Source organism: Grammomys surdaster, unplaced genomic scaffold (assembly GCF_004785775.1).
Source record: "Grammomys surdaster isolate TR1022 unplaced genomic scaffold, NIH_TR_1.0 184, whole genome shotgun sequence".
NCBI classification, from domain to species: domain Eukaryota; kingdom Metazoa; phylum Chordata; class Mammalia; order Rodentia; family Muridae; genus Grammomys; species Grammomys surdaster.
In genome coordinates, this window is record NW_021604629.1 from 1 (window position 1) to 18,241 (window position 18,241).

Sequence of the window (18,241 nt, forward strand, 5' to 3'; positions counted from 1 at the left end):
TTCTAGGTTGAGGGTCTAGAAATACAATAGATGCAAATAGTCAAGGAAAAAGCAATACAATAAACACAAATAGTCAAAGAAAAACCAAGGGATTAAACCCAATTACATGAACACTACTGTGATCATTGTTTCTAAAGACTTATCAGGATGACCAAAGTATCTGAGCCTACTTCCCTGTCCTATCCCAAGGTCATTTTCATGTCTGTTCTACCCTAAAATTTAGGCTCCTGTCTGTAATTACTTATTTGATCTAGCCTAATATTTAAGTTCCTGCCTGAGATTTCTTCCTTGTTCTAGCCTAAGATTTAGATTCCTACCTGAATCTAAATTACTTATTTAGTAATCTTCTTTAGTAAATCTAGATTATTTCTTTGTTCTAGCCTAATGTCCAATTCCTGCCTGAAGCCTACTTCCTTTTCCTTGGCGAATGTCATATTCCTGCCAAGCAGCTCATTTCCTTATCCTTGGCCCATGTAAGATCCTTGCCAAACAACCCCAAAGGATCTATGCCTCTCCCCCACTTTTTTTTATTTCATTAACAAAACTCATTCTGACATGAATGCCTTCCTTGCCCATCATGGAATATGCATTATCGAAAACAATGTACTTCTGTATTAGGTTTGTAAGACTCTGTGCAGAATCTTATCCGTCTTTGACTTGACAGCCTGTTAAATTAATAACTCTGTCTGGGGGTCCATTTTCAGGTTAAAGGCATGTACTTGGCTGCCAACATGTTGATGTTGTTGAAGAAAACCATTAACACAACGGGCAGGAATAAAAGTATTTCCAGGACAAATAGGGCTAACATGATCAAGCTATATATACCATTTTTGAAACTTAATTAAAATAGAAATAGGTCATGGGTAATTTTATCTGCGGTATCTACCGCATCAATGCTCAGCAGAGCAGCATTCTTGAAATTCAAAAGCTCCCTATGTATCATTAAAACATTCCAAGAGGCATTAGAATTATGACAAATACACTGCACATGTCATTAAACTTCTTCCGAATTATAATGACTACTACTGTAAATTGTAGAACTGACATAAATCCAATGGTATTTGGCATGAAGATGGCTCCTAATCCTTAAATTCTGAACCTCCTTCCAGTAATTTGAATAGGATAAAGAACATCAATCCATTCTTTCAAATGCCTATCTAAATCCCCTGATATATTCAACACATTAGTAACTTTTTTTTTTTGCTAAATAATTAACAAAAATTTGGAATGCTTCATGAATTTGCATGTCATTTTTGCTCAGGGACCATGCTAATCTTCTCTGTAACATTCCAATTTTAGTTTATGTGCTGCTGAAGTGAGCACTACTTTACTTTTCAATCTGGGCAAAATGGTTCTTCAGAATGACCTTATAGATACAATTAATGAACAGCTTTATTAAATGTTATAAAGGCCATAATATAAAATATAACTAGTTAAATCATATCAACTTGCTTGCCTCACACAGCTTTCTCAGAACAGAGTTGCTGAACCAGATGAGGTTTGGCAATGTAGCATATTAAGATTGATTTTTTTCTGACTGGTATTGCTAAAATATTAATGTAATGAAAAAATAAACTTTGGTATTAAATTATAATAAATACTGGGCAAAACAAAACTTCAGTATTTGGGAATATAGAAACTGTGAACAGAAAGAAATCAATGGCCTGGGCTTTTTGATGTTGTTGTTGCTGTTGTTGTTTTGATTGACAAAAATATAAGCAGCCCTCGCTGCTGTACAATAACTGATTATGTGTTTCTTCCCTTGATACTCTTCTACAGAGACAAACTACCATTCATGGGTGAAGACAATAGAACCTCTGTTACAGAATTCATTTTCCTGGGCCTCTCACAGGACCCACAGACACAAGTCCTGCTCTTCTTCCTCTTCTTCCTCATCTACCTGCTCACTGTGCTGGGAAACCTGCTGATCATCGTGCTCATCCACTCAGACCCCAGACTCCATACCCCCATGTACTTTTTCCTTAGAAACCTGTCCTTTGCTGATCTCTGCTTTTCTACTACCACTGTGCCCCAGGTGCTTGTCCACTTCCTGGTGAAGAGGAAGAGCATTTCTTTTGCTGGATGCTCCATACAGTTAGTCGTGTTGCTTCTGGTAGGATGCACAGAGTGTGCACTGCTGGCAGTGATGTCTTATGACCGCTATGTGGCTGTGTGCAAGCCTCTGCACTACTCCACCATCATGACATACTGGGTATGTGTCCAGCTGGCTGCAGGGTCCTGGGCCAGCGGTGCACTTGTGTCCCTGGTGGATACCACATTCACATTGCGTCTTCCTTATCGAGGAAACAATGTCATTAACCACTTTTTCTGTGAACCTCCTGCCCTTCTGAAGCTGGCTTCAGCAGACACTTACAGCACAAAAATGGCCATCTTTGCAATGGGTGTGGTTATCCTCCTAGCACCTGTCTCCCTCATCCTCACCTCTTATTGGAACATCATCTCCACTGTGATCCAGATGCAGTCTGGAGAGGGGAGACTCAAGGTCTTCTCCACCTGTGGTTCACACCTCATTGTTGTTGTTCTCTTTTATGGATCAGGAATATTTGCCTACATGAGACCAAATTCCAAGATAATGAATGAAAAGGATAAAATGATTTCGGTGTTCTACTCAGCAGTGACCCCGATGCTGAACCCCATCATATACAGCCTGAGAAACAAGGATGTCAAAGGGGCTCTCAAGAGAATAACTTCAAAATAATATATTTGGAATGTGTCATGATTGAGCTGACCATTGTATGAAAAGAAAACAGGGAGGGGGTTGTTATTTTTGTTTTGTGTTTTTAAAATAATGTTTTCCTTCTTTTACTCTTTTTTTCCTGTTCCTTCTATTTTCCTATGTTTTCCTCTGCTTGATAGCTTTGTGAAAGAAATTAAATTAAAGGTAAAAAATTGTAAGTAAAAAGAAATTAGTGAATAGATGTGACCATAAGAAGGGAGGAAATAAAAAAGGAAGAAAAATAGATAGAAATGATGAGCGAGGAGAAACAGCAAAGAAGTTTTTTCTCTATTAAGTCATACAAGTCAATTTTAGAAAAATTGCCCTAATTAGGCATCTAAGTATATGTCAGCAAACATGAAAAGAACAACAAAACCATCAAAAGGATTTATGGGTTCATAGTCATTTTCTTCAATTATGTTTTAAAGACACATTTCCCTAGGGCCTCTTCATAGAATTTAGGACATAAATATAACACTTCTGATTCATTGTGACATTCCCTATAATTTTATAATGACATTTCTTATCATTGTAAATAGATTAAAGTATATAAAAACAAATAATAGGATTATTTGATTTTTGTTTTATTAATCTTTTAGTTGGTATGAATTGAAGAATTATTAAATATACAGGCCACATTGAGAACTTTCTTCCCCAAACCTCCATATACTTTTGTGTCTTTTTATTCTCCCACTTCCACTATGTTCTGAGAGACAGAATCATTTCCACTTTTACATATCCATGTATAATTTTTGTAACTTTGTAATATCTGAAAATAATAAAGATAAAAATATTTTCTCTGTAAATGGACTAATTTGCTTACATAGACTGTGTCCATTCACCCATTTCCCTCCAACTTACTATTATGTATATGCAGCCTGATTTATTCATTCTCTTGTTTAATGTTACCCGACTTGGTTTGATAACTTAGCCATTGAGAACAGTGTTGCAAAAATACTAATGGGCAGCCATCTCTGTGATGTATTAAATTGTAATCATTCAATTAAATACCTAGGAGTTACTTTTAAAGTCATATAACAGCCTATATTTATGTGACTACATCATTTTTACTATCATAGTTTTTGCCAAGGCAAAAAAAATGTTGTGAATAAACTATTTAAACACATTTTACCCTATGATGCATTAGGATAGCTGAGAATTCCTTCAGTAAAAGCTTTTCTATTTGCCACTATCAACACATTTTTATTTAATAGTTCATCTAATTCTTGTCTCACTGAGGTTAACTATTCTTCATCACCCTGAATTATTCATAAATCCCATGTTCTCTATTGTTCTCTTCCTTATAGTCCTTCAAGTATTATCCAGGTCTGACTTGCATAATAACAGTTGAATATGATGTGGGAGGACATGTATCTTTCTCTATTCTGTCCCCTTCTATGCCTTCTTTGTTTATGACACTCATTTACTGCTTCTAGATCTATGCACAAATAATTCTTAACTTCTTGCTATTCCATGTCAGAATTAGCATTTTCTGTCTTATTTCTTGTCACTGTTGATGTATTACTGAGTTGATTTATTTTTAAGGAGCTGAATTTCTATGGTTTGTTGGTGATGCTGTTATAACTGTATTTTGTCTGCTCCCTTTGTGGTACATGGGAATAAGCCCTCAAGGGAATAGTATTTACTAAAGAGATAACCAATTAAAACTGAAGAAGATATTCAAACTCACACATGTACAAATACAATATATAAAACACACACAATATATTAGTAGGAATAATTTTATTATTATGTTCATTTAGCAAAACAATAGTAGTAGGCTTTCCCTAGGGCCTATGACCTATCTAGTCTCAGGCTGTCTCCCATTTTTTTCAGTGTCGCATATGGGTTCCATTTTATGGCATGGGCCTCAAATATAATATTTAAAAGTGGTTGGTTACTATCATCACATTTATCACACTATTGCACAAGTATTTTTTGCAGGAAGGATACCACTGTAGTTCTTAGGGTCTGTAGCTTGTGATGTTTACTGTTTTTCTTCTCTAATAGTATGCATTGTACTGTGCAGCAACATGAATGTTAGTCAGCAGGAGAGAAGCTTCTATTTGAAAACCAGCTTGTTCTCCATGTTATCCATGTTTTATGACATAAGTAAGTGGTGTCTCCAGCAACAGGGCCTTACTATTAAGTTGTACAGGGTAATCAAAAGCATTGGCAGTAGCCTGTAATGTTTGGAGGATCCATTAGACTTTATTGTCCTATGAATTGACAAGGTGTAAATTATTCCTGGAACCAGGAAGTTTTCCATGACAGTTTAAGATGTCTAGATGGGGTATTATTTCCTCCCATTACATTTTAATCCTATTTAAATTCCTTTTGATATGTGTACATATTTTAGGAACCTTCCATAAAAATAGGCTTCCATGTGAGTTTTCAAAGGACCTTTTGTGGTTGTTGTCACTCCCAGTGTTCCCATCTTTATCCTACCCTTCCATTCTCTTTACCACTTAATCTTTCTCTTCAGTTTTATCTTTATAACATTTTCTCATTTATATTACTGTGTTCTATTTCCTCTTCCTGGAAAATTCTCTTTCCCTTGGTCCCTTAGTAGCTACCTAATGTCTATGAGTATTCTAAATAAAACATACACATCTAAACCTTAAGAAATAACAATCACCTTCCACTTTACATCTGTGTCCCAAAGCCAATCCTATGCCACAGCTCTCTGTACCCAAATCTTACCTGGAGAGAGCTGGTCTCCCAGGAGTGCTGTCATACCTAACAGGTGAGACCACCACTACTGTTCCAAATACCTAGCCCAAGATGGACATGCAAGGAGCCCATAGGGCACAAGAACCACAGAGCAGCCAGGAACAGAATCCTTCCATTTCCCATCTGTGCTCCACAGCTAACCCTGTGCTACAGCTCTCTGTATGGACACTACCAAGACAAAGCTGGTCTCCCAGGAGTGCCAACATACCTAAGATCATCTAAGATCACAGGCTCACAGACTCAAAGGCTTACAGGCTCACAGGACAAACAAGTTCCAGTCAGAGACAGAAAGACCAGCTAACACCAGAGATAACCAGATGGAGAGAGGCAAACACCAGTACACAAGCAATAGAAACTGAGGCTACTTGGCATCATCAGAACCCAGTTCTCTCACCACAGCAAGCCTTTTATATCCCAACACACCAGGAAAGCAAGATCCTGATTTAAAATCACACCTCATGATGATAGAGGGCTTTAAGAAAGACATAAATAAATCCCTTAAAGAAATATAGGAGAACACACATAAACAGAAGCCCTTAAAGAGGAAACATATAAATCCCTTAAAGGAATACAGAAAAACACAAGCAAAAAAAAAAATGAAAGAATTTAACAAAACCATTCAGGACCTAAAAATGGAAATAGAAACAATAAAGAAATTACAAAGGGAGACAGCCCTGGAGAAAGAAAACCTAGGAAAGAGATCAGGAGTCATAGATGCAAGCATCACCAACAGAGTACAACAGATAGAAGAGAGACTATCAGGTGTAGATACCATAGAAAACATTGACACACATCTGAAATTTAAATAAATAAAATATCATATAAAAAAGAAATGTATTCAACAAAAACTTTATCACAATAGAAACTCTAAGAAGAAAGTATTAAGATCACTATCAGCTTGTAAAGACATTCTCTTATGGACAGGGACTCACAGAAAGACCAATAGTCAACTAACCTGGAATTTTGGGGTCTCCCAGAGACTGAACTACCAAAGAGCATATGTGGGCTCCCAGACATACACAACAGAGGAGTAGTTTGGTCTTCAGTCCTGCAACTACAGTAATGAGGGGTGTCCTGAATCTATTATCTGCCTGTGGATCCCATTCCCCTAACTGGGCTGCTTTGTCTGGCCTCAGTGGGAAAGGATGTGCCTAGTCTTGCAGTGACTTGATGTACTTGGGAGGGATAAGGGAGGGATGGGGTGGGAGGGGATAATATGTAGATTCAAAGGAGAAGGGAGGAAGGAATTGGGGGAGAATCTGCGTGAGGAGGAGAAAAGAGGGGCCTGAAATTGGGATGTAAAGTGAATAAATAAATTTAATCAAAAAGACACTTAAAAATAAAAAATAAAATGTCAAATTAAATTAAAAAAAAAGAAAACATTGATACAACAGTCAAAGGAAATGCAAAATTCAAAAAGTTCCTAACTGATAAACATCCAGGAAACAATGAGAAGACCAAGCCTAAGGAAAATAGGTATAGAAGAGAGTGAAGATTCCCCACTCAAAGGACCAGTGTCTTCAACAAAAGTACAGAAGAAAACTCTCTAGAGAAAGAGATGACCATAAACATAAAAGAAGCCTACAGAATCTCAATAGATTGGACAAGAAAAGAAATTCCTCTAGTCACATAATAATCAAAACACCAAACACACAAAACAAAATAAGAATGTTAAAAGCAGTAAGGGGAAAAGGTCAAGTAGCATAAAAAAGCAGACCGATCAGAATGACACCAGATTCTCACCAGAGACTATAAAAGCCAAAAGATGCAGGGCAGATGACATACAGACACTAAGAGAACACAAATCCCAGTCCAGACTACTATTCGCAGCAAAAGTCTCAATTACCATAGACAGAGAAACAAAAACATTTCATGACAAAACCTAATTTGCACAATATCATTCCATGAATCCAGCCTTACAAAGGATAATAGATGAAAAACTCCAACACAAGGAGGGAAACTACACCATAGAAAAAGCTAGAAAGCAATCTTCTTTCATAAAAAAGCAAAGAAAATAGGCACACAAACCTAATTCCATTTTTGACAAATAAATAACAGAAAGCAACAATCACTGGTCCTTAATATCTCTTAACATCAATGGATTCAATTCCCCAATAAAAAGACATAGACTAACAGACTAGATAAGTAAACAGGACTCAGCATTTTATGGCACACAGGAAACACATCTGAGTGACAAAGGCAAACACTACTACAGAGTAAAAGGCTAGAAAAAGATTTTCCAAGCAAATGGTCCCAAGAAATAACCTGGAGTAGTCATTCTAATATCAAATAAAATCAACTTTCAGTCAAAAGTTATCAAAAATGATAAGGAAAGATACTTCAAACTCATTACAGGAAAAATCTGCAAAGATGAACTCTCAATTCTAAACATGTATGCTCCAAATGCAAGGCTACCCACATTCATAAAAGAAACTTTACTAAAGTTCAAAGGACACATTGTACCTCACACAATAATAGCAGAAGACTTCAACATCCAGCTCTCATCAATGAACAGATCATGGAAACAGAAACTAAACACAGACACAGTGAAACTAACAGAAGTTATGAACCAAATGGATGTAAGAGATATCTATAGAACATTTTATCTAAAAACAAACATATATATATATACCTTCTTCTCAGCACCTCACGGTACCTTCTCCTAAATTGACCATATAATGGGTCACAAAACAGGCCTCAACAGATACAAGAAGATTAAAATAATCCCTTGAATCTTATCAGATCACTACAATCCAAGGCTGGGCTTCAATAACAACAAAAACAACAGAAAGCCCACATATACATGGAACTGAACAACTCTATACTCAATGATAAGTTTGTTAGGGAAGAAATTAAAGACTTTTTAGAATTTAATGAAAATGAAGGCACAACATACTCAAATTTATGGGAAACAATGAAAGCAATGCTAAAAGGAAAAAACATAGCTCTAAGTGCCTCCAAAAAGAAACTGAAGAGAGCATACATTAGCAGCTAAACAGCACATCTGAAAGAAAAAAAAAAGAGCAAATATACCAAAGAGGAGTAGAAGGCAGGAAATAACCAAACTCAAGGCTGAAATCAACCAAGTAGAGAGAAAGAGAACTGTGCAAAGAATCAACAAAATCAGGAGCTGGTTCTTTGAGAAAATCAATGAGATAGATAAACCCTTATCCAGACTAACCAGAGGCCACAGACACAGTATCCAAATTAATAAAATCAGAAATGAAAATGAATATTAACAACAGAAACCAAGGAAATTCAAAAAATTATCAGATCCTAATACAGAAGCCTATATTCAAAACAACTGGAAAATCTCTATGAAATGGACAACTTTCTAGACAGATACAAGGTCCCAAAGTTAAGTCTGGATCAGATAAACTATCTAAACAGTCACATACTCCATAAAGAAATAGAGGCAGTCACTAAAGGTCTTCCAACCAAAAAATAGTCCAGGAACAGATGTTTTTAGTGCAGACTTCTATCAAGCATTCAAAGAAGACCTAATACCCATTCTCTTTAAACTATTCCACAAAATAGAAACAGAAGAAACACTACCTAATTTGTTCTATGAAGTCACAATTTCCCTTAGACCTACACCACACAAAGAGTCAAAAAAATAAAAGACCATGAAGCCAATTTCCCTTATGAATACTGATGCAAAAATACTCAATAAAATTCTTGCAAACTGAATCCAAAGACACATCAAAATGATCATTCACCATGATCAAGTAGGTTTCATCCCAGGAATGCAGGGATGGTTCAATATAAGGAAATTCATCAACATAATCCACTATATAAACAAACTCAAGGGAAAAAAAACATACGATCATCTCATTCGATGCTGAAAAACATTTAACAAAATTCAACACCCCATCATGGTAAAATCATGGAAATATTGAGAGTTCAAGGTCAATACCAAAATATAGTAAAAAGCAATATACAGCAAACCAGTAGCCAACATCAAACTAAATTGAGAGAAACTTGAAGTAATCCTACTAAAATCAGAGACTGACAAGACTGTCCATTCTCTCCATATCTATCCAATACAGTACTCAAAGTCCTGACCAGTAGAATTATACAACAAAAGGAGGTCAAAGGGATACAAATAGGAAAGGAAGAAGTCAAAATATCACTATTTGCAGATGATACGAGAGTATATTTAATTGACTCCAAAAATTCCACTTGAGAACTCTTACAACTGATAAACAACTTCAGCGAAGTGGCTGGATACAAAATTAACTCAAACAAATCTGTAGCCTTTCTCTACTCAAAGGAAAAAAGGGCTGAGAAAGAAATTAGGAAAATAATACCCTTCACAATAGTCACAAATAATATAAAATATCTTGTTGTAACTCTAACCAAGCAAGAGAAATAACTGTATGACAAGAACTTCAAGTCTCTGAAGAAAGAAATTGAAGAAGATCTCAGAAGTTGTAAAGATCTCCCATGCTAATGGATTGGCAGGATTAATATAGTAAAAATGGCCATCTTGCCGAAAGCAATCTAAAGATTCAGTGCAATTCTCATAAAAATTCCAACTGAATTCTCATAGAGTTAGAAAGAGCAATTTGCAAATTCATTTGGAATAACCAAAAAAAAACCACCATAGTAAAAACTATTCTCAGCAATAAAGGAACTTCTGGTGAAATCAGCATCTCTGACCTCAAGCTGCATCGCAGAACAATAGTGATAAGAACTGTATGGCATTGGTACAGGTACAGACATGTAAATCATTGAAATAGTATCAAAGATCCAGAAATGAACCCACACACCTATGGTCACTTGATCTTTGACAAAGAAGCTAAAACCATCCAGTGGAAAAAAGATAGCATTTTTAACATTTGCTGGTTGAACTGGATGTCTGCATGCAGAAGAATGTGGATCAATCCGTTCTTATCTCCCTGTACAAAGCTCAAGTCTAAGTGGATCAAGGACCTCTACATAAAACCAGATGCACTGAAACTAATAGAAAAGAAGGTGGGGAAGAGCTTCGAACACATGGGCACAGGGGGAACTTTCCTGAACAGAATCCCAATGGTTTATGTTCTAAGATCAAAAATCGACAAATGGGACCTCATAAAATTGCAAAGCTTCTGTAAGACAAAGAATACTGTTAATAGGTCAAAATGGCAAGCAACAGATTGGGGAAAGATCTTTACCAAACGTCCATCCAAGAGAGGGTTAATATAAAATATATACAAAGAACTCAACAAGTTAGACTCCAGGGAACCAAATAACCTTATTAAAAATGGGGTATAGAACTAAACAGAGAATTCTTAACTGAGGAATATATAATGGCTGAGAAGCACCTAAAGAAATGCTCAACATCCTTAGTCATCAGGGAAATGCAAATCAAAACACCCTGAGATTCCACCTCACACCAGTCAGAATGGCTGAGATCAAAAACTCAGGTTATAGCAGATGCTGACGAGGATGTGGAGAAAGAGGAACACTTCTCCATTGCTGGTGGGATTGTAAGCTGGTACAATCACTCTGAAAATCAATTCTGCAGTTCCTCAGAATATTGGACTTAGTACTACCTGAGGACCTAGCTATACCACTCCTGGGCATATACCCAAATGATGACTTATAACAAGGACATATGCTCCACTATGTTCACAGCAGCCTTATTTATAATAGGCAGAATCTGGAAACAACCCAGATGTCCCTCAACAGAGGAACAAATACAGAAAATGAGGTACATTTACATAATGGAGTTCTACTCAGCTTTTAAAAACAATGACTTCATGAAATTCGCAGGCAAATGGATAGAACTAGAAAATATCATCCTGAGTGAGGCAACCCGGTCACAAAAGAACTCACATGGTATGTACTCACTGATAACTGGATGTTAGAGGAAAAGGCTCCCAATACCCACAATATAACTCACAGACCATATGAAGCTCAAGAAGAAGGAAGACCAAAGGGTGGATCCTTCAGTCCTTAAAATGAGGAATAAATACTCACAGGAGGTAGAGGGCATGAGGGACTTGGGCGGAAGAGAGGATGGGAGAAAGGGAGGCAGGATCAGGTATAGGAGATAGAGATGAAATACAGACGTTCAGGAAATAGAACAGAGATGTGTAGCAATGGGGGATAGAGAGCTGGGATTAGCCAACAGAAAGTCCCAGATGCCAGAAAAGCAAGAGGCTCCCAAGGACCCAATAGGAATGACATTAGCTGCAATATCCAACAAAGGGGAGTGAGAACCTGTAGAGACCATATCCAGAGGTTAGTCAAGGCCCCCGGTTGAGCGATGGTACCACCCACCCATCTCCAAATTTCTAACCCTGAATTGCTCCTGTCTAAAAGAAATACACAGACAAAGTGTGGAGCAGACTGAAGGAAAGGGCATCCAGAGACTGCCCGACCTGGAGATCCAACCCATATATGGTCACCAAACCCAGACAGTATTGTGGATGCCAAGAAGTGCATACTGATAGGAGCCTGATATAGCTGTCTCCTGAGATGCTCTGCCAGAGCCTGACAAATACAGAGGCAGATACTCTCAGCCAACCACTGGACTGAACATGGGTTCCCATGGAGAAATTAGAGAAAGGACTGGAGGAGCTAAAGGGCTTTGCAACCCCATTAGAAGAACAACAATATCAACCAATCAGATAACTGCCCCCCCAGCTCTCAGGTACTAAACTACCAACCAAGGAATACATATAGAGGGACCCATGGCTCCAGCCACATATGTAGCAGAGGATGGTCTTGTCTGACATCAATGGGAGGAGAGGCCCTTGGTCCTGTAAAGGCTCAATGCCCCAGTGTAGAATTCGAGGGCAGGGAGGTGGGAATGAGTGGGTGGGTGGGGGAACACCTCATAGAAGCAGGAGTAGGGAGGATGGGATAGGGGTTCTTGGAGTGGGACCAGTAAAGGGGTTAACATTTGAAATGTAAATAAAGAAAATATCCAATAAAAAAAATGAATTACATGGCCATCAGATGTTTAAAGGGAAATTCACCAACTATCTATTTCACCTTATTCTCTGCTGAGAAACACTATTTCTAACAAGCAACTGAGCACACATTGTACATTCTGTTATGTGAACTTGGATCTGCATTGCAAGGTTCTAATGTCCCACTAAGATCAAAAACAGCTTTCTGAACGTCATCCTATATTATCTTCATTCTCTATCATTGTTCCTGTAAATCACTGGAACTCCACATGCTTTAGAAGCTAGCCAGATTTGGGAGCTGGAGTACGGGAAGAGAATCCTAGAAGGCTTTGGAGGGGGGGAGGGTGAAACATTGCAGTAGATACTGCCCGGCTTCTATGAGGGAGACCCTAGAATGGACTACTGGTAACAGAGGATAAGGAGCCTGAACTGGTCATATTCTGTAAACAGGCAACTTCTAGTTGTGGGAGTGAGACAACGACCCAGCTGCAAAACCTTTTATTTACAATCTATCCTGCCTGCCAAATGTGTTTTAAAAAATGGGGCCCCAGAACTTGTGGGAGTGGCCAACCAATAATTGGTTAAATTTAAGGCCTAGTCTACGAAAGGGAGCCCATGCCCAAAACTGCCTGGATAACCATGAATGAGAGGCTAGACTGCACAGAGACTTAGCATAGAAAAAAGCAATAAAATGATTCCTGATGATATTCTTCTACACTCATAACCAGTGCCTAGGCCAGGCTTCATCAAGGAGACTTCTTCTAGCAGCTTATAGGAGTAGATGCACAGACCCATGCCCAAATATTGGGTGGAGAAAGAGCCAGATTGGAGATCTCTATCAAGACCCTTCCCTTGGAGCTCAGAGAATTCATGAAAGAATGAAGAAAGAGTTATAGGAGCCATAAGAGTTGAGAATACCAGAACACCAGCCACCGAATCAAGTAAGCAAAGCTTATAGGTGCTCACACAGACTGAATTAACAATTACAGAGCCTGCATAGCTCTGTGCTAGGTCCTCTGCATATAAATTATGCTTGTTAGTTTGAATATTCTGTAGAACTGCTAAGAGTGGGATTGGGGATATCTCTGATGCTTTTGCCTTCTCTTGAAACTGTTTTCTCCCTGCTTGTTTACCTCCCCCAATGCTAATACAAGGATTTGTGTCTTGTCTTAATGTAACTTGCTATGCTGTGCTTGGTTGATATCCCTGGGAGGCTTTCTCTTTTCTGAAGGAAAGCAGAAGAGTGGATATGAGAGAGATGCGTGGAGGGAGGGAAAACTGTAGTTGAGATTTACTATATGAGAGAAAAATAAAATATAAAAGAAATTAAAATGTATAGTTAAGAAGGGATAAAGGAAGGAAGGAAGGAAGGAAGGAAGGGAGGGAGGGAGGGAGGGAGGGAGGGAGGGAGGGAGGGAGGGAGGAAGGAAGGAAGGAAAGAAGGAAGGAAAGAAGGAAGGAAAGAAGAGAAACTATCCAGATTCTGTATCATTGAACTCAAGGGTCCAGATGTCTTATTTTTAGATTTATGTCTACTCTCTTAAACTTATAAACATCTATCACCTGTTATTCTGCTAATATAATTTCCATTCAATTTCAGGAATTACTACCATTAGTATAAATATAAATGCCAGAAATGTAACATGAGTTATGTTTGCATGTCTACTTCCCAAGCTCTATAAAGGTACATGGAATATGAAATATATCTTCAAAATACCATTGTCAAATGCATGTTCAAATGACACAAGTTACCTTTATTGCAAGAAACATAGTCTCTTATTTGTGAGAGGTTGCTGTTTCATTGGGTATTTTTTAGACAAATACTATGACACTTACTTTGTTTAATTTCCATATTGTGTATGAGTTAAAAAAGAACTGCTATCCTGTTGCTTCTTCCCTTTTTCCTTCCCAAATGTCCTCCCTTCCTTCCTTTCTGATTCTCCCTTCTTCCATTTGCAATTAAAATCTTCCCCCTTCTCTTTTCTTTCTTCATTGCAGTTTTCCAGGGTCTATTAAGATCTTTTTCTTTTAAATCATCAATTGGATGGAACACATAAAAATGATATGAAAAGAAGAAATAGAAAGTAAGAGAATGGCATAAAACAAGAAAAACCTTGAAGAAAATTCCTTCTCTCCATATTGCTGTCATTCTTAGCACACTCACATTGCCATCTCAGAAAACACTATCTTGAGGTTATTCTCCTAAGAGCCCCCTTGACATCCTTGTTTCGCAGGCTGTAAATGATGGGGTTCAACATGGGGGTCACTGCTGAGTAAAACACCGAAATCATTTTATCTCTTTCATTCATTATCTTGGAATTTGGTCTCATGTAGGCAAATATTGCTGATCCATAGAAGAGACCAACAACAATGAGGTGGGAGCCACAGGTAGAGAAGACCTTGAGCCTTCCCTCTCCAGACTGCATCTGGATCACAGTAGAGATGATGTTCCAATAAGAGGTGAGGATGAGGGAGACAGGTGCTAAGAGGATAACCACGCCCATTGCAAAGATGGCCATTTCTGTGCTGTAAGTATCTGCTGAAGCCAGCTTTAGGAGGGCAGGAGGTTCACAGAAAAAGTGGTTGATGACATTGTTTCCTCGATAAGGAAGACGCAATGTGAATGTAGCATCTACCAGGGACACAAGTGCACCGCTGGCCCAGGACCCTGCAGCCAGCTGGACACATACCCAGTATGTCATGATGGTGGAGTAGTGCAGAGGCTTGCACACAGCCACATAGCGGTCATAAGACATCACTGCTAGAAGTGCACAATCTGTACAACCTACCAGAAGCAACACGACTAACTGTATGGAGCATCCAGCAAAAGAAATGCTCTTCCTCTTCACCAGGAAGTGGACAAGCACCTGGGGCACAGTGGTAGTAGAAAAGCAGAGATCAGCAAAGGACAGGTTTCTAAGGAAAAAGTACATGGGAGTGTGGAGTCTGGGGTCTGAGTGGATGAGCACGATGATCAGCAGGTTTCCCAGCACAGTGAGCAGGTAGATGACGAGGAAGAGGAAGAAGAGCAAGACTTGAGTCTGTGGGTCCTGTGAGAGGCCCAGGAAGATGAATTCTGTAACAGAGGTTCTATTGTCTTCACCCATGAATGGTAGTTTGTCTCTGTAGAAGAGCATCAAGGAAAGAAACACATACATCAATTGTTTTGGAACATCTGAGTGATGTATTTTAACCACACTCCCCAACATCAGACTATGTATTTAAGTCTGAGTTTTAGTTTGCTTTGTAGCTTTACAGTCAGTTTGAAGCCTTCTCTTCTTAGTTCTTTTAATAAACCAGTACGAAACAATCCTTCTCAATGTGTGCAGCCATTGGCCAGACCCCCCTGCTGACTCACATCCCTGGGAAAACCACAGTGTTGCTCAAAGTCCCCTGGTCTTTTACCTAGGGTTTTAGGTAAAGAAACTGATGTGTCTGTAAACCAGGTTAGATTTCCACACTATAAAGTGATGACATTTATAAAAACTCACTTTTCTTATAGTTACAAGTATATAACAATGGAACACTCGGGAAAAGAAATATAAACCATAGAGATGTCTGCGATCCTTTTGTTTGCACTACCCTTCTATCATTTATTTTTACTTTGAAGAGAGTACTGGAGGATATTAAAAATAGCTGCCTCTTGCAAGGTTTTACTCAGTAATATATCTTTAACAAACCCAATATGTGCTGTACATACTTTCTTCTCCTTTTGCATAAAACCTTCTGACAAAACAAAAACAAAAGCAAAACACACAAACTTAATATAATGGGTGCCTCTAACTGCGAATCATTACCAGTTTCTGTTTCTTTCACTTTTTAAATCGAAATTTTTCTCATAGTTTATGAACTTTATAAAAACTTGAGAGTTCCAGGACAGCCAGGACTACACAGAGAAACCCTGTCTCGAAAAACCAAAAAAAAAAAAAAAAAAACTTGAAAATGAAAAGCTCCACACACCGAGACTAACAATAACCAAAGACCACACATCAAATGAGCTTTTAAATCACTATAAAAGGCTATGATAAAGTTTCTTAGAGGACTTAAAGCTAATTGTTCTAGGTGTAGCTTTGTTGACGATCTTTCATTTTTGGTCATACCGAAGACATATCCAATAGTGAAAGTGAAATCACAGTGTGAAGGCCCACTGTTTCAAAGTGCTATTCAAATTCTCTTCAGGGACACATAAGATGACTATTATTCACAGTGGAAAGGCAAAACAAGAAATTAGAGGATAATAATGTGGCTTCTCTAATGACAATTTTTCTGTATCCTGGTCTTTTAAATGAACAAAATATAGTCGAGCACTAAGGTAGCCAAGTCATGATGAGAGATTTCTGTATTTGAAGATTGATGTTTGGAATCACCTAAGTTAACAGAAAAGAAAAAACATGATTAGAGTTGAAAATCTTGTAAAACACTATTAATCAAGCATTTGTGTGTGGATGTAACATATGAAAAGGAACAGGAAAGGCATGGGACTCATATTTAATGAGATAATATCTGAAAATTTTACATGTCTTGAAGGAGATGTGAACTTCCAAATTCATCAGACTCACAGGTTCCCAATTGATTCAAATCCAGTGATAAGAGCACTAAATGACAAACATCACGACAAACAAAAAAGGAATCCTCATTACACTACAGCAGCCATCAATGGGAATAGCTTAAGTAACTGGAACTCTACTTAGTTTGGGCTATGCACATGTCCCTCCTTAATAATGTACTCTATGGCCTGAGATCATTGCCTTCATGCACTATTCACACACATATACACACACACACACACACACTCAGTCACACACACACACACACGAAAGCATGCACGCATGCACATGCACACACACATACGCACACACACCATTCCAAACAATGTTTTGTGAAACCTGTTAGCAACCTCAAACCCTCTTCTGCATCAAGCTTCACAAGCACTACTCTGAACAATAGGGTGTTTCTCCCCTTTTTGATGACTATCAAACATAGACTCTAAACAGTTGTGCACCATTTGTGTACAGATACCTGGAAACATGGCTAATCCAGGCTGAGCTGATTTGGGGTGCATGAACAATAAGGCAAATTACATTCTAACGTGAACTTTTATAGAAAACCTTCTAATTTCAATGTCTCACCAATGCAAATTTGGCATGTATGTGATTACAATTAGATATACTGTAGGAAGGGACAAAGGTTTACATAATCCAAATCAGACAATCAACATAGAGATCTACCAATAACAGAGCCTAACTTCCTTTAGAACATATAAAAGAAACCTGAGTCCCCTTGAGAGCTCTCACTCCTGTGGCATGTGGCCATTATTGGCAGCGTATTTCTTTCATTTCTGTACTATCATTTTGATTTTTAATGAAGTGCCTTAGTTATTGTGCTAATCTCTGTGCACTTATTTTATTTCCTTGAATAAGCGTCCATTAACTCTGAAAACATTCAACCCAGATATCAAACATCTTTATCAAAATAAACAACAAATAAAAGGATGCTATATTGAGAGAAAGAAAAAAAAAGGGGGGGGGAGAAACAAAAAACAAAACAAACACCTGCCAGGCAAGGTAACTATATTGTGTCAGTTTTCCATTGCTGTGAAAAAAAAAAAAAACTACCTGATCTTGAAAGGAAAAAATTTTATTCTGGATCAGGTTTCAGTCCATGATTCTTGGTCCTGCTGCTTTGGGCCTCTAGCAACACTGTTTATATAGTGAGAGGCCACAGCAACTGCTTATGTGTATGTCTATAGTTGATTACATAGTATTTGAGAGTACAATAGTGCTTACCAGAGTCTGAGAAATAGAGACATACAGAAGAATTGGTTAACATGTACAAATATGTAATTACATCATCTGAGCAAGTTCTG

General features: G+C 37.9%; 2 protein-coding genes and 1 non-coding gene across 3 annotated transcripts; 1 reads left to right on the forward strand and 2 right to left on the reverse strand.

Annotated features, from left to right (window-relative positions):
- Positions 1 to 1,216: 1,216 nt before the first annotated feature.
- Positions 1,217 to 1,323, reverse strand: LOC114621788. The gene has a single exon (XR_003711476.1). It is a non-coding gene; the product is annotated as a U6 spliceosomal RNA (small nuclear RNA).
- A 454-nt stretch (positions 1,324 to 1,777) lies between these two features.
- LOC114621743 (olfactory receptor 2D3-like) lies at positions 1,778 to 2,719 on the forward strand. Its single transcript, XM_028768104.1, has one exon. The coding sequence runs from the start codon at positions 1,796 to 1,798 to the stop codon at positions 2,717 to 2,719; it is 924 nt and encodes a 307-aa protein (XP_028623937.1). The 5' UTR covers positions 1,778 to 1,795.
- Positions 2,720 to 14,558: 11,839 nt separating this feature from the next.
- On the reverse strand, positions 14,559 to 15,482 carry LOC114621748 (olfactory receptor 2D3-like). The gene has a single exon (XM_028768108.1). The coding sequence runs from the start codon at positions 15,480 to 15,482 to the stop codon at positions 14,559 to 14,561; it is 924 nt and encodes a 307-aa protein (XP_028623941.1).
- Between the last annotated feature and the right edge of the window lie 2,759 nt (positions 15,483 to 18,241).

What these genes read in the sequence shown, in the direction of transcription:
- LOC114621743 (XM_028768104.1), top strand. Translation starts at nt 1,796, where the DNA reads ATGGGTGAAGACAATAGAACCTCTGTTACAGAATTCATTTTCCTGGGC.
- LOC114621748 (XM_028768108.1), bottom strand. Translation starts at nt 15,482, where the DNA reads ATGGGTGAAGACAATAGAACCTCTGTTACAGAATTCATCTTCCTGGGC.